The sequence below is a fragment of the Colius striatus genome, chromosome 4 (genome assembly GCF_028858725.1).
Source record: "Colius striatus isolate bColStr4 chromosome 4, bColStr4.1.hap1, whole genome shotgun sequence".
Lineage (NCBI taxonomy): Eukaryota > Metazoa > Chordata > Aves > Coliiformes > Coliidae > Colius > Colius striatus.
Genome location: NC_084762.1, coordinates 44,148,885 through 44,170,684, shown reverse-complemented (window position 1 = coordinate 44,170,684; position 21,800 = coordinate 44,148,885). Strand labels below are relative to the sequence as shown.

At 38.2% G+C, this 21,800-nt stretch overlaps 1 protein-coding gene across 7 annotated transcripts in view; it reads left to right on the top strand.

Annotated features, from left to right (window-relative positions):
- The window catches only part of PTPRM (protein tyrosine phosphatase receptor type M), a 485,902-nt gene that overhangs the window by 293,083 nt on the left and 171,019 nt on the right, over window positions 1-21,800 (top strand). For all 7 annotated transcript variants that reach the window (XM_061994840.1, XM_061994837.1, XM_061994836.1 and 4 more), the window contains exons 12-13: window positions 10,030-10,303; window positions 11,478-11,514. In XM_061994840.1, the coding sequence (XP_061850824.1) occupies window positions 10,030-10,303; window positions 11,478-11,514 (311 nt within the window). The remainder of the gene's footprint in view (window positions 1-10,029; window positions 10,304-11,477; window positions 11,515-21,800) is intronic.

The window sequence follows — 21,800 nt, the reverse complement described above, 5'->3', positions numbered from 1 at the left end:
CATCTCCCAAATATAATGTTTCTAAAGTAGCAGGGGCTACCTTAAACAGTCTTCCCCGTCATTTGTACACATACTCATTTGTCCTTTTGCTAAAAAAACTCCCTGGTCGTAGTTGAACTCCATAAACTCCATGAACTCCAAGTTGATGGCATTGTTGATTGAGTCTCTACCCGCCTGTCACAGTGACAATTCACTCTCAGAAAAGAAAAAAATAATTCCAAACTCATTTACATGGATTCACTGCCAATGCTTGGAAAAGTCACCTCTCCTACATAAACTACCCGTGTTTATGTTCTTTCACACTGCCCTTGTCCTGAAACTATACCCTCCCCAGGGACATATATCACTGAACCCAGTTCTTTCAGCCTGTAAATGTTGGTGTTGAATATAAGAATTGTCTCTGATAGGAAAACAAGTCACAGTTGAACAGTGTCTGCTTCCCTCTTTGACAAAAGGTGCAAAATTTTACAGTGATCAGAGGGACAGGACTACTGTTCAGCTGGTTCTGTGGCTACACATTGGTACTGAGAATGACAGCATGTGGAGTAGATTTTATTCAGTATATATTATGTGTTGGTAGAGCTCCTGACCCACTGGCAAAGGCTATGTAGCTATGAAGGTTCAATATTGCACTTAGGGAAATGGTCTAGTGGTTGATAGGGCTAGGACAAAGGCTGAACTCGATGATCTTAAAGGTCTCTTCCAGCTGAAATGATTCCATGATTCTATGATAAATCAGGGATTGTCATTATCACCTTTGTTTAATGCCACCTATAATAAATAACAGACTCTTGCTCAGTAGAAGAGTTCGTAGCAATTTCTTGTAGCCTTCTTCTATTTACCTGCTAGATGTAAATTATTAATTCCTGCCCTTTAAAGTGTAATTTTCCTCTTCCATTTCATGATACGGTTTAAATCTGATTTCTAGTACTGTAGAATTTTAAGCCATAGGATGAATTACAAGAATCTAGTGCGATGTAAGAGCAGGAAGAAATAGCTCAAAATCTCCAGTGTTAATTCATATAGTTATGTTACAAACATATCAGAGAGAACTGATAACAGAGATTAAGAGGAAGTTATGTTGCACCCTATATTAAAAAAAAATTATACAAAGATTGCCTGTTTTTTTATAGAAGCAGTGTCAAATAAACTCCTTACGTAACGTATGACGAACAAAGATGTATGAAGCTTTGAACGTAAAACATGAATGAAACAACTGATATTTTTAGAAAATACTTATGACTTAAGTGGTAAAACAATAGAAGAACTTTCAGTGTCTACACAAGTATTGGTGAAATTTTGGGGACCCTACAGACTGTTACAGGTTGAGCAATCAAGTTCATCATGGACGTAAAACTGAGATAACAAATTGGTTTGGAAGTTTCTTAATTTTGCTATCTATTGGAATTTTTATATTCTAGTAGAATCATAGAATGGTAGGGATTGGAAGAGACTTTTAGAAATCATCTAGTCCAACCACTCTGCAAAAGCAGGTGGACACTCCACACTCTCCCTGGGCAGCCTGTTGCAGTGCTCCATCATCCTCACAGTGAAATAGTTTTTCCTTATGTTTAAATTGAACTTCTTGTGTCCCATTACCCCTTGTCCTGTAACTAGATAAAATAGAAAAAAGGGATGCCCCAAACTCCTGACATCCACCATTTAGATATTTGTAAATATTAATGAAATCTCCGTGCAATCTCCTCTTCTCTAGACTAAATGGCCCCAGTTCCTGCAGCCTTTCCTCATATGAAAGATGCTCCAGTCCCCTGATCATCTTGGTGGCCCTGCGCTGGACTCTCTCCAGCACTTCCCTGTTCCTCTTGAGCTGGGGAGCCCAGAACTGGACACAGAACTCCAGATGGGGCCTCACCAGGGAAGAGCAGAGGGGGAGAAGAACCTCCCTCAACCTGCTGGCCACACTCAATGAATCCCAGGATGCCATCGGCCTTCTTGGCCACAAGGGCACATTGCTGGCTCATGGTTAGTCTCTCTGCAGAGCTGCTCTCCAGAAGCTCAGTCCCCTGCCTGTACTGGTGCATGGGGTTGTTCCTTCCCAGGTGCAGGGCTCTGCGCTTGCCCTTGTTGAACCTCATGAGGTTTCCTCTCTGCCCAGCTCTCAAGCCGATCAAGATCCCGCTGAATGGCAGCGCAGCCTTCTGGGGAATCAGCCAGTCCTCCCAGTTTGGTGTCATCAGCCAACTTACTGAGGGTACACTCTGTACCCTCATCCAGGTGGTTGATGAAGACGTTGAACAAGACTGGCCCCAGAACTGATCCCTGTGGAAGTCCACTGGCCACAGGCCTCCAACTCAATTCTGTACCATTGATCACCACTCTCTGGGTAGAAGAGTAAAGTGAAGTGGTTCTAGCCTTTATATAAAGTCAGACTATGGGAATAAGTAACTTAAATAATGTAGATTAAAGATTATTGTATTGTTTGAATCTGTTAGCATTAAAACAAAGGAAGCATGCAATTCAAGTTATACAAATAGATCTATAAAAAGTACCAGTAATATATGTTTATAATAAAACATGAGTCTAAGAAGAGACTTTCTTTAATGAGCAGAAAATTTCAGATTAGGCTTTGCAGTGTCATCATGACAGTACGCAGTTAGCCCAACTGTTTACACAGCCATTAGAGGCACTGTTAATGGATCTTAACAGCTTTGCAGACTTTGTCAATTTCCTAGCTTAAAAAAAAATTATTTTTTTTTTCAAGAAAAATAAAAAAGGTCTTCAAGAGATTTTTTTGTTTTGTTTTGAACAGTGGAAGGCCAGGCCAAAGGAATAAGAAACTTTCCCATTCTCATTTTACAGCTGGAAAATTGAGGCACAGAATATTTAGTTCACTTGCCTGGAGTCATACACAACAGTTGTATTAAGACTAGTGAATAAATTCAGATAACCATAGTCTAAATTCAGGTCCTTAGGCTGAGACTTCAGTTAGATGAAGTATCAAGACCGTTTTAATAGGGAAGACAGAGAGCTGACATTTTCCGTAGTGAAGTAATCAAGCTTGTGTTCCCTTTGTTTTCAACTTGGAATTACTTTTAGTGGAGGTTTTATTATAAATTCATAAGTTTCAATTGATAAATACCTAGATAGTACATGTCAAAGACTTCTCTCTTAAGAATCCTGAAGTCCCTTGTACCCAGGAGGCCCTTGGAAAATAATCTTGTCATTTTGAATGAGACTTGTTTAACTAAAATTTGATTTCTTGCATTCCAGTAATGTGGAACAATGTCTTCTTTTCAATTGATTGAATTGTATGGTTCATTTGTCTAAATATTCTTAACATCTTTGATTACCGAGTTAACATATTTTCTTACTTCTTTCATGTCTTTTTTTCAAGTCTGTCTGAAAAAAACTCAGTATATTTAACAGACGTTAACAGACCATTTCAATTTAAGCAACCCAATTTCAGTAAATATCTGAGGAGCCTGGGATGTCTAATTCTTAACAAAAATTACAGTCCTTGTTATGTTCAGATCTGTATCTCTGCACCAGCATTTTAATTTGGAACTGTTTTGGAATTGTTAAAAAGTGGCTTAAAAATTACATATTTTTTTTTTCTTTTCCCAGACACCCTTTTTAATCCAGAAATGAGAAATCTTCAAATCCTAAGTTAAAAGTAATTTCCATATGTTTCTTTCTTGTTGCAACACTAAGTTTCAGTCTATGTAAAATTAGATTTTGTGTTCAATTTCAAAGGCATTGGAATTCGATAGTAGAACTGCATAATGTGATTTAAACTTAAAATACGTTTCTTTCCTTCAGAAAGTCCCATCTAAGTTCTACCAATAGCCAATATGCTTTTGGCACCTTTCACTTTAGTGTAGATTTTAGGACTTGAATTACAGGTAGGAAGACTTTATTCTCTGAAATGTAAAGGTATGAAAAAGGAATAATGCTACTTCAAACATGCAGAAAATCTGACTTAATACCTGAGAGGAATGAGTCCTGTTGCAGTGCTAGCTCAATTCTCTAAGCTTAAACTCTTTTCAGAGAAGCAATTCAGCTGTTACCTATTAAAGAAAACATTTTTAATAGTAAGAATTAGAGGAAGCTTTTGGATTTAAATAGTAATTTGGTATAATTTTGTAAAATTCATTGGCAAGATTATCTCATTTGTACAAATGTAAAACGTATCACTCATAAAGTTCTGTCAGGTTTCCGTTGACCCAGGTGCCTATAATGTGTTAATTTACATCAGAGAAACAGCAGTGTGTGGAAATTGGGCAGCAGATAGGATTTAGTTATTTTTCATTAGCACTTGGATTTTGATAAAGGGGAACAGAAAGAGCTGCTTGACCTTTTAGTGCTTAAATTATTAAAGAGCAAATAGATTTGAGGTCTAGATGCTTGCAAATCTAATTTGTCTTGTAGAGTAAGGATGAAAAGATATTTTGAGTTTGAAATTGCTCCAGTCAACTTAGTTCTTTCTTTAATGTATCCGAAAATGAATACATGGCAGGCACTTAAAATGCAATGTGCAAGGAGTAGTGCATGTGGTGTAACTAACATGAATTTTCCAGAGGAAAAGGAGCATTTTAATGAAAGATTTGTTTCTAAAATATCTACAATCTTTAGCTTTAATCAGGGAGTGAAGTATGATTCAACCAGTGCTGAAAAAGGTCCTATTACCTTGTCTGTTCTGAGGTCAATCTTATACTCAGTCCTGCAGCAATAAAAAAGGTACCAATACTCTCCTGAAGGCAACAGACAAATAAAATAGTTAACTGTCCATCATGCTTTAGTAAAACTGAAAGTTTCTTATCTTTGCTGCAGTATTAGGCAAGTGTAATGAGCTTCGCTACCTTTGCAAGAATAGATGCTTACATCACCTTCTACTTTTTTTTTAAAATATTCCATTTAAATTCACAAATGATATTTAATGTAGATTCACTGTAAAACAGTAGTTAGACAAGGCAATGCACTCTCTTCAAAGTAGCTTGGGATCCCAGTTCTAAGCAACTGTTCTTCTATTAACTGCTAAAATCATGTGAGAGGTTGATTTGGAAGAGAAACAATATTGTAACATAGATGTCCACTGAATCAACGGGACACGTGGCCGTGGCTCTTTTTATTTTTTGAGACTGAGCGTCAGACTGAGGTAACCAGGGGTCTTCCTGGAGCACAGGGAGTGGAGGAGAAGCGAGGAGAGCCACCAGGAGCCAGTAGCTCTCGCAAGGCAGATGGTCTTGCTGGGAGGGAGAGCCGCAGCAACCACGGGGGATTTAGGCGTTCCCCAGTGAACGCGAGCGACCATGACCATGACGAACAGGACAGGCAAACCAACAGGACGGGCAGCTGGCACATCAGTAAGGGCATGGCGCAACAGCTGGCACAAGGAGGACAGGCAGGGAATGATCCTACAGCCCACACAGAGAACCACAAGTCAGAGAAATGCTCCTGTCTCAAGCTAACAACATGGTGGGCACTCATCTGAGGGCTAAAGCGAAGGCTCAGATGGAGAATATCCTGGTGAAGATTGACACATCCACCCACACAGAGCTGGTCAGCAAGGATGCTCCAGTCCAGGCGGACTGCAGGAGGTGTTCACAATGTTTAGGCACAGCTGTTGCTGAGGTAAGTATGTGTCATAGGTGCCCTCAAGTTCAAGAGCTGCAGCGTCAGGTGAAAGAGCTGCAGGAAACCATTGGTAGACTACATAGTATTAGAGGAGCATAGGTAGAGATAGACAGATGATTCCACAATCAGATGCAAGCCTCCAGTGAAACCGAAATGCCTTGGACACTGGTACCAAAAAAAAAACAGGCCTCCCCTTCATAAGCCTCCTTCCAGCGTGCCAATTACAAATAAGTATGAGGCATTAACGACAGGGGTCATAGATGAACAAGGTCCAGAAGGAGAAAACTCAGCAAATAATTCACCATCAGCTACTCCACCGGCAACAGGTAATAGGCACCAGTAAAAAAGAGGCGACAAGTGCTTGTTGTGGGTGACTCATTGTTAAGAGACAGTGAGAGACCCATCTGTTGTTCAGATAAGAAGTCATGAGAGGTTTGCTGCTTGCCGGGAGCCAAGATCCCTGATGTGACTGAGAGAGTGCCACGGCTCTTCGGGGATGTGGGCTACTATCCCCTACTCCTCTTCCATGTGGGGATGAATGATGTAATGGGGCATGATAACTCCAGAATCAAAAAGGATTTTAAAACTCTGGAAGAGCAAGTGAAGGGTAGAGGGACACAGGTTATTTTCTCTTCCATCCTGTCCACCAGAGGAAAAGGGGAAGTCATGAATGCAACTTAACTCCTATTTAAAAGGTTGGTGCCAGTGGGAAGGTTTTGGGTTTTATGACAATGGAACCTTCTTTGAGGACTTTAACTTGATAGTGTAGGATGGAATACACCTCTCTCATAAGGGCACTGGAATATTTGGGAATAGACTGGCCAACCTAATCATGAGGGCTGAAGGACCTGGCAGGTGGGGGAGAAATGACAAAGAACAAACCATCCTGTCTAGCATGAAATAGGACAGAGCAGGGACTGCAATGGTAAGTGCCCCTCAGCTGCGCACCATGATGAGATTCAGAAGTCTGACCACCCTGAGGGAGTATCAAATCAGGGAGGATCCTCTTACATCCATGCAGGGAAACCTGTGTGTTTGAGTAAGCCCCTGCCTTACCTGTACAGCAATGCACACAACCTGGGGAATACAAAGGAGGAACTGGAGATGTGGATGTGGATGCAGGATGTATAACCTCATTGCAGTCACGGAGATGTGGTAGGACAGCTCACTTGACTGGAGCTCAGCCATGGAGGGCCATGAGATGATGGAGTTCAAGATAATGTGTGGAAGAAGCAGGGCACCAAGCAGGATTGTGACCCTGAATTTCAGCAAGCTGACTTTGACCTCTTCAAAAACCTACTTAAAGGGATCTCATGGGATAAAATCCTAGAAAGTGGAAATGCCCAAGACAGCTGGTTGATCTTCAAGCACCACTTCCTCCAAGCCCAGGATCAATGTGTCCCCACATGTAGGAAATCAGGAAAAGGAGGCAGGAAGCCTCCATGGATGAACAAAGATCTACAGGGACAACTGGGGGAGAAAGTAGCCATGTATGAGAGGTGGAAACAGGGCTTGATTTCATGGGAAGAGTATAGGAACATTGCCAGAGCATGTAGGGATGCAACCAGGAAGGCTAAAACCATTTTAGAATTAAACCTGGCCACGAAAGTAAAGGAAAACAAGAAGGGCGTCTTCAGGTATACCATCAGCAAAAGGAAGATTAAGGAAAATGTGGGCCCACTGCTGAACACAGAAGGTGCCCTGGTGACCAAGGATGCAGAGAAGGCTGAACTACTGAATACCTTCTTCATTTCGGTCTTTACGGCCAAGGCCAGCCCTCAGGAAGCCCAGTCCAGCAAAGATAGTAGGATGGCCAGGACAGCAGAGGACTGGGCACAGGCTGCCCAGGGAGGGTGTGGAGTCTCCTTCCTTGGAGGCCTTCAAGACTCTCCTGGACACATTCCTATGCAACCTCATCTAGGTGGACCTGCTTTGGCAGGAGGATTGGACTAGATGATCTCTAAAGGTCTCTTCCAACCCCTACTATTATATTATTCTATGATTTTTCATTACCAGTTTTTACAGATCAGTTCTTATAGGATCAAAGAGATGTTGCTATACATTGACCTTCATTTACTACTCAGCCGGGAATTAATCAACTAATGAAAATCTTTCTGCTAAATGTGTAGACTTTGTTGCACAGATCTGCAAATTGTACAACAAGTAGCCTTCAAGCAGATCCTGAAGACATTTCTTTGTCTCCTTGTCTGTACCAAACTTACACATGGTTATATTTTTGTGTGATGTTCTGCATAAGGTTAAAATACCTAAATTTAGATGTACGTTTTACATGTGAGATAAGTATTTAGTTATTATAGTCAGTGGAATCTAGAAAGCAATTTAGTCATCCCAAAGACAGACACCTCCTTGCTGGTCAGGTCCTTAAGATCTGTTGCTTTGAATGGAGCAACTCTCCAATGACCGTAATGGGAGTTTGAAGATGTCTAGACATCTTCATGAAGACACTTAAATTTAAGTGTGTTAACATCAAACTAGAACCCCACTGTGGTAAAAGTCTAAATCAGGCAGAAGAAGGGATATTAAGCATTATTCATGTTAACTTTCAGGAGCATAGGAAGTTCAGCTTGTTCTAATGGCGGTGCTAGATCTTAAAAACATAGTGAACAGGGTTTGTTGCATATGATCAGTATGTCTGGTGAAAGGACAGTAAGGTGGTCAAGAGAATTGGCATTCTTCTGCCTCTTGGTAATATTCAGCCATGAAGGTTTTGCAGACCTAGCATCATGACATATTAGGATCATGAATGGGTTGGTTTGGAAGGGACCTTTAAAGATCCTCTAGTCCATCCCCCCTGCAATGGACAGGGACAGCTTTCTCTAGATGATGCTTAAAGCCCCATCCAGCTTGACCTTGAACAGTTTCATTGATGGGACATCACTAAAGCACACAGCATTATCTGAATGTGCAAAGAGAGCTTGAGTGTAGAAGCAGTACATTAATCTGGTTGTGCATTAAGTTGATAAGGCCCCAGAGATGGCAAGAGCTGGAGAGTTCTATGCCAGCACTCAAAGGAGCTTGATTCTAGCAGAGTCACAGCAGATTCAGGAGCCTTCAGGCTATGAGCTGGCTTCATGACTACACAAAGTCATCTCTCTTATTTCTAAACCATTTCTAAACCAGATTTGCCTTCAGAAAGGCAATGAACATAGCTATACAGTGGTGTGACAAACCAAATAAGCCCTATTAGGTCCACACTGAGCTGCAGAGGCCAAGCCCAAGTCTCTAGTTACTTTGGACAGAGTCTTCTGTAAACGTAATCGTCTACCTATGGACAAAGTGAGAACAACATGACAGAAGACTGGATGGATATTTCATTTTAAAGAAATATACCCTACCCAGAGATTGCTGCTTTTTATGAGTTACCAACTTGAAAGCTCTTAAATGCAGAAGATGTTCAAAAATGTCCACACACATTGCCACATTAACATCAGTTACCTATACTGACTTGCTTACTGGGATTCAAGGTTCCAGGAGACAAGTAATGATTAAGAATCAGTGGTCCCTGGTGAAGCAATAAACTTGCAAGCCAGTCCTCTTTAGAGACATGGACTTCCCACTTCACAAATTTGAAAGCACTGACTCAGGCTTTTATAGTGTCTGCAAGGGTATAATTAGACTGTTTGCATATACAGCAGAAATTACAATTTCTTTGTTACTGCTTGAATGTCTGTAGCACCTTTACAGTGGAGAAGGGTGGTCTGTTCCCTGTAGGTCCTAGTACAGCAAAGAATTGAAGTGTAAACTGAATTGCTTTGCAGAATGCAGAAACACTTACAAACATGGTTATCACTAAAACATGTAAAAGTGCTGTGCTGAATGAGGATAACTTTTGTCAAAAAGTGTTTTATTCTTGCTCAGTAACAGTTAATATGCCACCAAAACTTTAAAAGACTATGTTTTACTATATGTATACTTTTATAAATAGTTATGTCAACAGTTAAGCAAATACTGTTGCCCATCTCTTTGTAATTTCTTTCTTCATTTTTATCTTACTACTCATTTCAATTTGTTTAGACAAGATAAGCAGGTTATATAATGGAATCTATAGCTTTATACTTAATTCTGTGAACAAAGTAATACTTAATTCTACATTTTAGCAGTTACCAAGCAAACTTTTTTGGTACAAGAGTTTGAACGAGAAAATGAAAAACCATGATGGGTATGGCTAGTTTTGTTTTTCAAAATAGAATGAATTTGTTTGAAAGCATGAATCTGTTCCACAAATTCCTACACTTGAATATCAAAGTGTCATTTTCTTCCTGTGTCCTTTGCTTTTAACAGTTTTGGGTTTTTTTGTTGTTTTGTTTTTTTCATAAATATTGGTATGCTATTATGGTTTCAGAATTAGTTGATTGCCCGAGTTCTTAAAATAACCTATTTGCTTCTTTTCTTCTTTCCTTTCTACACCTTTAGTGTCTATCAAATAGTTGTTGAAGAAGAACGCCCACGAAGGACCAAAAAGACAACTGAAATCCTGAAGTGTTACCCAGTGCCCATTCATTTCCAGAATGCCTCACTTTTAAATTCCCGGTATTACTTTGCTGCAGAGTTTCCAGCCAATGGTTTACAGGCTGCTCAGCCTTTCACTATCGGTGATAACAAAACCTACAGTGGTTTCTGGAACACTCCTCTTCTTCCTCATAAGAGCTACAGCATCTATTTCCAAGCTGCTAGCAGAGCCAATGGGGTAAGTCTTAAGGCAGGTGTGGTTTTGTGCAGTGTGTATGTGTAAATAGTTTGATTGGCATCAACTAGCAAGATGCCCAATTTAATTGCTAATGAGAAAATGAAGTAACTGTGAAATTCAACGAACTGAGTTAAAAAAATAACAGTTTTCCTAACACAATATTGCTTAATGATTAAAGGTTACAGGAAAGAGAAGGGTAAATCAGCACATTTTGCCAATAGTGAGTAGGCAAAGTAATGCATTACCACTACTGTCTTACTATCTAAAATCCATCCAGTGAGTGTATTTGACTGGCTTTTTTTCTTATTATCTTTTCTTGGGGTGGGGATGGGGTGTTGGGTTTTTTTTTTTTGTTTTCTTGCTTTGAAGAGGAAAGTGTTGTGATTTCTTTGAAGTTTAAGCCAAATTTGATTGTGGATTTTAGCATATCTGTCTTGGCCTGTCCAGTCCCATTACTTTAGTTTGTAACATCTTGAACTCCCATTTTGTTATGTGATTGCCCTGACTGAATTAGAAACCACTTTTTATCCCCCCTTTCTGCAAACAGTGAAAGAAAAACAAGTAGATGGAATTGAAATAAAAAGTGTGTAAAAAGGTGTTCTCAGATCATGTTTCTTTGAACTAATTCTTCCTGGAATTGTTTTTCATTTCCTGGAGAGACCTACCCAGAGCCTTTCCATTCTTGATAAGCTTTGGATGTCTGTGCTGACAGCCTGGAAATGTTTTCTGCCAGAGACCATTATAGTCCCTCTTTCACAGTGCACTGACAGTGCAGAAATGTGAAACACCATTGATTGTTTTCCGTTTCTAAAACTGTGTAACGTGATCTCTTGAACTGTACTATCTGTAAGAAAAAGAAAAATCTCCCAAGGTCATTATATTGTCAGAGTAAGAAAGCTGAACACTTGCCTGTACTCTTGAGAATATTTTTCACATATTTTGTACTTTTGGAGGAATCTTAAGTGAAATGTTTCTGTACCATACCTGAACAATATTTGTCCATATTATGAAAGAATGTTGGAATTGCTTAATAAGCAGTTAAATATGTAATTATAGAATCATAGACTTGAACACTTCTCTGACATTTTATTAATACTTTTAAGAACAGAATTATGGGTGACTTTCTTTGCTCAGAAACACAAGATAAAACTTTTTTCCACTTTATTTGACACAGGAAACCAAAATTGACTGCGTCAGAGTAGCCACAAAAGGTATGTTAATATTATGGATTCCTTATTTTGGATAACTGACCTTTCCCTCACGTGCTCTTTGGAAGCTTCCAGAAGAGTTTATACTGCTAAAAGACATCATTAAACCTATTGCAGAATTTTAAATTATTCATTTGCATCTCTAGCTGAGATTTAGGAAGTTTGTTTGTTTGTTTTTGATAATAAACACATGACTCATTTTTAGTTATCTACTTGAATACAGGATTTAAAAAAATATATTATGTGGGTTTTTATATGATCTCAAATTTTTTTGTCTTTTCTGTATATAATAGAATTGTAAAATTTCCAGTTGTAGACTGCACACTAGCTGCTTGTACATCCATAGTGAAAAATTACTCTTTAATAGAAGCAAATATGTTAATTACTTTATAAAAGAAATGTGGAGAAATCATGTTCTTCATTTTCACTGTACAGATCACGTATATTTATTGGTTTGTCGGCACATGATACTACATTTGTGAGACAAGCTTGCATAATTGAGGCAGTGCGAACTATAGATTTGATCTCCAATCAGGAAAAGGTGAACATGCTGCTGATACATTTAACTTTGAAGGCTAGAATCAATCTGCAATTATCTTTGTAGTCTCACCTTTTTAGTACCTCTAGCTGGTGGCAACTTCAAAGCCTGAAAACGGAAGTGATGGAATAGTATTATTTAGAGATTGTAATAGAGGAAATGGAAAGAAACTACTGCTGTGAATAGGAACAAGTAATATCATTTTGCGATTTAGGCACCTGCTAAAAGTATGAAACTTTATCCCTGGAAATCCGTAACGCTGTTCCTTGCAGGAGATCATACTTGTCTCATAGTGACTATCCCTAACATAATTGATTTTAACAAGCTTTCCTTTACATGTAGACTTCACAATTCCACTACCACCATCACTGAATCTAAATAGGATGGATGGTAATCTCATTACTTAAAAAACAGCAGAAATGTTAGCATACAGCTGCCTCTGTTGAAAGGCTGGATCCTCCCTAATGTAACAAACATATTTTTTACAGTGCTCTGGTGGGGTTTTTTTGAAATCAGAGGAAGTAGTTGTAGTTCTAAGTGACTACTTGCTAAACCACAGAAAACTTTGAAATATCTAAACTAAACTCCAATAAAATATAGATGGGAGATTAATTACAGCTTCAAGTGGAATCCTGTGTTGTTTTCTGGTAACTTCACTGATACCAGGAGTGGACTACGTTATCTCAGAAATCATAATAGATGATTAGAGGAATGGATTTAAAACTATTTGAAGATTTGTATTTCTAATCACTACTATATGTTTGAGTATTTCAATTATTTGACTGACTGAAAAATCTTACTTTCTCATTTGAGAAGCAAGAGTATCTTTCTGGATTGGAATAGCTCCCATAGCAACAAGCTACTTTGAGCTAACCCATTTGGCAATGGAGATGTGAGAAATGCAGCTATTATTTTAAACACATCTCCGTACATTTCCGTTTTGAAAGCATGTTTCAGAAATCTTTATAGTACCTGTTAAATAATGTGAGGAGTTATTGTGAGGACTTTGAAACCAGAGGTATCCTCAATGGCATTTAGAGTTCTTGGTGTAAAATTGAGGCGAGGGTGGTGGGCTTCTGTAAAGTGCTGATTTCTGTGCTTATACACGGAATGTCTGTATTATATTTTTAAACTATATTCATTTCTTATAATAAAATTGAGAGCATGACATATTTGAATATGATGTTAATCATCTGTAACCAAGCAGATTTCTTTGCTCTACAGATCTAACAGAGCTACTTCAACAAAAAGCAGGCTTCTGTGATTTATTTGGACTTCCCTCATATGGACTAGAGAAAAATGAAAAAATACTGTCTCTAGGTCAGAAGTCACCATACCTGCAATGGGGCAAGACAGAGAATTGTCCTTCCCTGTTCACCTCCTCTTCTATCCACACCCTGCCAAAAACAGCTTAGTACAACATTCACATTGCCTGTGCCCCAGAAAACAAAGGCTTCTCTGACCACTGTGCCTGACCTCTTATAGACACACACCATTTTCCACTGAGTTTTGTGACTACAGTATAGCTACTAGACAGTAAGCTTCTTAAGCTCTATCTATGTATTACAGTGCTTCTTACAAATAGGGTTGCAATCACTCTCCAGTACAACATCTAGTTTTTGTGTACTAACATTTCTGAAATGTTTATATTCTGTGTTTCTGTTATCTTTAAAAGTTCACACTGGATGGACTTAAAAGCTAAAAAGAAGTGCTTTAGGTCATTCATGTATAAAACTGGTACAATCAAGTCTGATCCTGAAAATACCTACAGTCTAGAGTAGGCCATTGGAGTTAGTAGACGTACTCTAGAATTTTTGTGGGAAATCATGTACTTTTAGACCCTAATTGTCAGTTATGTACCCAATTTTGAGCACAAAAAGTATTCTCACTGACTATGTTCCAACTATTCTGCCTTTAGCAAAGCCTTTGACACAGTCTCTCACAGCATCCTCCTGGAGAAACTGGCTGCCTGTGGCTTGGATGGGTGGAAAAATGACTGGATGGCCAGGCCCAGAAAGTGGTGGGAAATGCAGTTAAATCCAGTTGGCAACCAGTCACCAGTGGTGATCTTCAGGGCTCAGTGTTGGGGCCTGTTCTGTTTAACATCTTTATCAGTGTTCTGGATGAGGGGATCAAGTGCATCCTCAGGAAGTTTGCAGATTACATCAGACTAGGTGGGTGTGTAGATCTGCTTGAGGGCAGGAAGGCTCTTCAGGGGTACCTGGACAGGCTGGAGCAATGAGCTGAGGTCATTTGCATGAGATTCAACAAGACCAAGTGCCAGGTCCTGCACTTGGGCCACAACAACAGCTGGAAAGCTGTCCTGCAGAAAATGACCTGGAGGTATTAATTGACAGCAGGCTGAACATGAGTCAGCAGTGTGCCCGAGTGGCCAAGAAAGCCAATGGCATCCTGGCCTGTGTCGGAAATGTGACCAGCAGGACCAAGGAATTGATTGTTCCCCTGTACTCAGCACTGGTGATGCCATACCTCAAATACTGTGCTGAGTTTTGGGCTCCTCACTACAAGAAGGACATTGAGGTGCTGGAGTGTGTCCAGAGATGGGCAACAAAGCTGGTGAAGGGTCTGGAGCACAAGTCTTATAAGGAGTGACTGAGGGAACTGGGGATGTTTAGTCTGGAGAAGAGAAGGCTGAGGGGAGACATTATCACTCTCTACAAATACCTGAAAGGAGGTGGTAGTGACTTGAGAATCAGTCTGTTTTCCCAAGTAACAAGTGACAGGATGAGAGGAAATGGGCTCAAGTTGCACCAGGGAAGGTTTAGATTGGAGATTAAGAAGAACTTTTTCACTGAGAGGGTTGTTAAACATTGGAACAGGCTGCCCAGGGAGGTGGTGGAGTCACCATCCCTGGAGATATTTAAAACTATGTGGATGAGATGCTGAAACACATGGTTTAGTGGTGAGCTTGGACTTGATAATCTTAAACCCAAATAATTCTATGATTCTATGATTCTTAAAGTGGACATGGAAGTGTTTTACTGGAGAAGGGTCTGTGCCATAAACTATACCCTGTAAAACAAACATGACAGTGCAGTCAACTGTCCTCTTGTTTCTTGAAAGCTTCCCCTATTTCATTCCCATGGGATTTGAGGCTTGCACTAAATGCATCAGCAGCCCTACCTGGCATCCAGGATCATCATGTTTTAAAAAATGAAACTTCTATTAAATGTATGATTTTAGAGATCATATAAAAATCCTGATTACAATAATTTTTAGTTTAATTTAGCATTGTAATAGTGGGGTTTGTATAGCTGAAAGTTCACCTCCTGATTCTGCTGAAGTCAAAGGGAACATTTGCCACTTTGCTAGGAGAAGGATCAGACAGCATATTCTTGTGATGCAGAGTCTTCTGATCTTAATTTTCTGTAGAGAAAGGCTTCCAGGACCTCTGTGTGTATTTGATGTATACACAAATGTGGGGACTGCAGGGCTTCCACTCTCATTATTTTTGACAAGATAATTAAACAAACAAACAAACACAAATCAGAAAGATATTTTTGTACCAATGGTAATGAAGGTTGTCGTATTTTGCTTGAGATATGGCTTTCATATACCTACTCTTTCTTCAACCTAAATGACTGTAAAATCTCAGCGGATGAAGTTGAAAATGTTCCAAAACTCCTCCAAGTTTATTGCTATCAACTTTGTAGTGTTTTGTGATTTATATTAAGACCATATTTTCTGATATGACTTACAACACTGTCTGGATAGAAACATCTTGGTTGTCTCCTAGGAATCCAGTTCTCAAGAGGGAGACATCATTGTTCTAATTTTGCAATATTGGAAGGCTTTCATTAATTATGAGAGAGAAAAGGATATTATAATATTTTAATTCCAACAGCAACAGTACTCTAGCAGCTACTATCAACACTGCATTTCAGTGTTGCAGAGGGATATTTCAGAATATTATGCAGCAGCAGTTTTGAGTTTAATTGTCTGCAGATGGTAGATGATCTATTTTCTTCACTTGTTGCCACATTTCTAATAACACCCAGGCTGTTCTATGTAAATGAGTGATCTTTCATGTGATTTTGTCCTTAATTTTCCAATATTTTTTTCTTTGCATCATTCTCCAGCTGCATCATGTTGGATCTGACCTTTTAATTTTTTTTTTATATTCCTTAATATATATGTATCATAGTGTGCTTAACCATTTAGAGGCAATCACAGAGCTGCTGGCAAACAAAGACATTTGAGATTTTATTAATGTGAGCCATGGTAATAGTTACCTATACCAATAAGTGATTGTTACAGCTATGACAGAAAAGTTGGACTGCTTCAGGCCCACAAGCATTTCAGGTTTTTCACCTTTCTCTTACCTTAGTGGCAAAACATGAACTCGAAACTTGGACCTCACTTACATACATTCCTAACTAAATGCATGCCAACTCTCAGTGGTTATTCTCTGTTTGCTTGAAGTTAAATATATGTGTAGTGTGTACATTTTCAGAACAAAGACCCAAGTACAAGTACAAAAAATCTTAGCTAGCTTAAAAGTGTTTTACATTGAAGTTATTATAAAAAATAATTACAGGGAAAAAATGTACTAGTATGAAATAGCAAAACAAAAAGTGAAACTAGTTCAAATTACCTGGAGAAGTTAATACTAGAGTAATCTGAATAAGCAGTTAACTTTCATTTAGAAAGTTCAGTGCTGTGCCTAGCAGAGCTGGAGAGTCTCCAGTTTTCCCAGTGCAGTATACTTAAATAATGTACTTTGAGTCCTCTTCTTGCATAGTCACATACAAAAGCTTACTAATTTGCAGAGTAACCAAACTAATGACTGAAAGTCAAAAGGAACTTGTGGGAGTTTTTTGGTTTTTATTTGTAAGAAGTTCAGACAATAAACTATTGACCGAGATTCTTCTTGCTGGCCTAGCTTCAGTCTGGCTTTTTTTTCCCTCATGCATGCTGACCTGGAAATCTTCCTTTGCCTTAGCTGCGATAATCGTGACTCAGCTTACAACACCATACATTCGCATCGCCCCTGCCGCAGGCGACGACCAACTAACAGGTCAGATGTTCAAGTATAGACAAGTCATCATGCCCATTTTGTCACATTTTCTTTGGCTCCTGTTTCCTGACGATTTCTTCATTCTCCGCTCATGAAGAGTTTTCTATGTTGAAAATTTCTTTTTGTTTATAATTTTTTTCTTCAGCTCCATTAAGTTAAATTGAGTGCTTGGCACCAAAACGTAGACACACATCCCTGTTCGGACAACTCCACTGCATGTTCCCATTATGTATGTGATCTGTGGAATGTTCCTTCAAGCTTGATGTTGTAAAGAGATCTGATCTTGCTTCATACATAAATTAAATGAGAGTTTAAATGTAGAGATATATATATATATGTGTGTATACCTGCTTAATTTTTTTATGTGTTACTAGATCAAGACACTAGATAAATTAGGCTCAAGTGTTCCATGTGTAAGTTAGGACAAAGACCTTATATTAATGGGTTTTTTTGGTTTTATTTTTTTATTACAGAATGTTGGGAAGATCATATTTTCTGGCAACATTTCACTATGCCAAGAAATAAATAGAAATTATTCCATTTAAATTATGTCACCTATGAGTTCTAGGATTTAAAAAAAACAAATAAACCTAGCATGTGACAAATGAGAATGAATGAAACTGTAAGGTTTTTAAATTGTAATTGTCAAAGTAAACTCAGTGCACAAGTGAGGCAATTGTTAGGCTGTGTGTGACTTAAGGTCTTGTTCAGAACGTGCCAGAAAACCCTTGGAAACTTGGGGAAGTGATTCATATTGTCAAAAAATAAACACATGCATAAAACTTTTAAGGGATTTGGAAACCTTTTTTTTATTTTCAAACAGAAGCAAAGAGCATTAAAAACTCTAGAATCTAAGGTGAGTTTGATGGAATATGTATTGGGAAGTTAGATCAGGTCCATCAGCATTTAGCATATAATAAAATCATTGCCTTTTTGAAGAATACTGACATTGTTACTTTGGAAGCAAGTCAATGCTGCTGTTAGGGTGTCTAAGGCACAAGGAAATGTTCCAATGCTTAGCATCTGGATACAGCTAGGGTCAATAAGAGAGTTAAATGATTTAACTTAAGATAACAGGATTATGGATGTTGTCTGCTATATCTTTTAATTCTGAGGTATGTCTTATAATAAGAAAGCTGAGCGATCTATAATGCCTGAGTTGCCACGTCAAGATAAAATTTTTGCATATCTCTTTGTATTACATAATAGAATGCAAACTAACCAGAATAACATCTTCAGATAATGCCTGGAAGTACTAGCTTCTGTTTTTTAGTTCTACTTGTCCAAAGCTCTGTCCACATACAGACAAATCATTAAAGCTCAATGATTTTTTACTTGAGATTAAAAAGAAAGCTTTGAAGAGACAAAGAACATCTCTTCCATATCATTGAACTTCAGCAGGTTTTTCTTTCTTTGTCACAGGACTTAAATAAACTTACATGTTTTTTCCATATAGAGAATTAAATGTTTTTCTTCTCTAACTTTGTTTTTTTCTTTGCATTTAGTGCAAAACTGGGTAGATAGAGGAAACAAGACATGCCTGTTTCACAAGAGAGAGATGATGCTAGTAGTTAACAATGAGGTTACAGAGATGTAGCTGTCATGAACAGCTAGCAAAGTATTTATTTGGTTGCTTTGTCACTGGTGGCTTGTAGCATTGACATTCTGTGGTTGTTTGTCAGATCTATGACTTATTTTCTTTTTTTTTTAAAAAAAAAGCCAAAAAAACAAACAAACAAACAAAAAAAAACCAAAAAAAAAACCAAAAAAACCCCAACAACCCAGATCTGTTCTACCAGGAATTTTTATAGTGAAGAGGAAAATATCGAATGATACCTGTAAACAGCATTTATGACTACCTGTGAAGTGTATTTAAAATCTTCTGAAATCTCCTCATTTTCTTTACCCCTTGTCATGCTTGAAATACTGATAAAAAGGAAAGAGGCATCTTCCTCGTTCTCAGTTGCCACAACTGCAATAGGAAGTGGCAACTTCCCCACTCAGCTCACATGTTTGATCTGATGAGAGCAACAGGAATTCGTGGGGTTTTTTTTACAGCGATGTGTAGGAATCCCTTAGGCAGGCTTTTTGACTTCAGGGCAGCACAGCAATGACGGTATCTGCAGTATACATGAGGATTTACAAGAGCTGGTCTGGACGTGAGAAAGTTGGAAACGTGTTCATTAGTCCCTCACTTTGCTTTTCTCTTGCAAATTGCCAGACTGTGGAAACGATTTACGTGTGAAAGGACTTCTTTATGCGAAAGTCATAGGACTGTTCCTTACAGTGGTTTCCACAAGCCCTACAGTCATAACTGTAACTGGTAGTTTTTCCTCACTTTTTTTACTCAGCACCAAAGTAATTACATTTGAGATCAAAAAATTAATTTTCTCTTTTAGCATTTGAAAAAGGTCTTTCTCTTCATAAAGATCATGATAATACTTCAGCTTTCAAGCCAACTGTTTTACACTCATCTCTTTCACTCTCCTCATAAAGTCATCCTGGCCCTTAATGGTGCCGTTTATAAACAATGCATGGTTAGTTCTTCTTTGTCATTCATTTCTTCTTCCTTTTCATATAAAAATTAGAGTATTTCCATTCCAGGACTACCCCTGTTTGCCCTAAATGTCTTGACATGCACTCCTCGTGTCAGTACTCCTTTGCAGCCTCTAACAAAGGGAAATTTTCTTTGCACTTGTACTTAAATAACTACAGTGTAATTGTCCTTAAGTTATATTATATACCATGCCATAAAGGCAACTGTGTGATTTTGATTCTTGCAAGCCAAAATAGGAAATTAGTGTTCTTAGTATTAGTGAATACATTATTATCACTGACTCAATGACTTAGAAAAAAGGAATTCAAATTTGGGGAATAATATTTAGCTTTCTATTTTATCTGTAGAAAAAGTAACTTGGAATCCACTCAGTTGACCCTATCCTCAAACAGAAAGGGGCAATATCTAACAGTGGATATAAGCTGGAACATAAGATGTTCCAAAGAAATACAAGGAAGGATTTCTTTACTGTGAGGATGACAGAGAACTGGAACAGGCTGCCCAGATAGGTTGTTGAGTCTCCTTCTCTGGGTACATTCAAAACCCACCTGGACGAGTTCCTGTGTGATGTACTCTAGGTGGTCCTGCTTTGGCAAAGAAGTTGGACTAGATGATCTTTCGAGGTCCCTTCCAACCCTTAAGATTCTGTGATTCTGTGATATAACATCTGTCAGCCAGGAGAAAAGACTATGTATACATGAAGCATAATAGTCCTTATGATAAAGTCTCCATGTTTTCATAAACAAATGTGGTTTAACTGTACAGTTGAAATTATGTAGGTTAACAAAAAAACATAAAAGAACATATGTTAAAAAAACATTAACAATCACATATATAAGTGACTGTATGATCTTGATCCTAAAGTTGAATAACAAATCCATGTTTCTGAGAAAGTCTTAAAGCATTTGGAGTTTGCTTCACTATTTTTCAAGAGACAATTCATGTAATAGGTTTAAATTGGCCATGTTTGGTATTCACTTGGCCCTCATCTATTTTGTTCTGTCTGCATTCTGATAAAATAGCATGCTTGGAATTATGATTAGAGTGTTCATTCTTTCAGACATTTTCTTAATTGTTGGAATATGTCTGAGCTACTTGTATTTAAATTAAAATATTTCCATTTGTGATTTGGTGGAGCAGCCACTAGTTTACTGGGTGTTATTAAGACTGATTTCCACAGAACACCCTTTTTACTACCCATTGTTAATTACATATGCAGCTGGAAGGAAGAGTTTTGTATTGTACACTATTCATAGATTAAATTCTTGGTATAAATCAGATACAGCGAGATATTCAGAAGTTTTGTAGAATACTTAAAAAGGCTTTTTGTTGATGCTTAAAAATTGGGAAGAATTTTCTTAAAAAGATAATGGCAATCTTAAAGCTTAAATGACTTTTACTTTGCATACCTCAAGGTCTAGATGAGCAGCATACTTTATAACCATATTAAAGCAGTCATAAAATAATCCCAACTGGTTTCTTCTCTCCTACAAAGTCAGCAGCATAATAAAATAATCAGATTTCTTTAGATGTGTATTCAATACATAGCAAGCAAGATTTATTGCTGTAGTCTGGGTCAGATTCCGTTCTCAGCCATTCCACTGTTAGAATGAAAAAAAATCAACTGAAATCACTGCTTGATTGAATCACGTCCTCATTGAATTTGGGTTTTATTTCAAGAGATTTACTCCAGATTTATACTGCACTGCTGAAACAGTTTGTTTATTAACACAAAAAAAAAAAAAACCAGATTGAATTTGAGGAGTGTTTTCATGTTTATCTGTTGTCCTTTGCAATTCATTTGAGGTGTAGCAACGTGGGCTGGACAGATATTCACATTTTTCTCCATCCTGAACCATGTAACACTGATTTAAATGTATTCTGACGTGTTGAAACTTTGCTATTTTGTGTAATGGACAGCCCATGATTTCCTAGTTGAGACTACAGTGCTGTCTATAATAACAAAGTAATGCACAGATATATCTGTCTGCAGGTTGAGTATACCATTTTAGCAGTTTATTGTTCTCTTGATACTTCTGAACAGCATTTACATCAGTGGGCGCTGTGGATAGTTATCCAAGGGAGAGTAAACACCTATGTGGTGTAATGTCAAAGCAATATTAAGATGCTATTGCAAGGGCAAGTGAAGTAGAGTG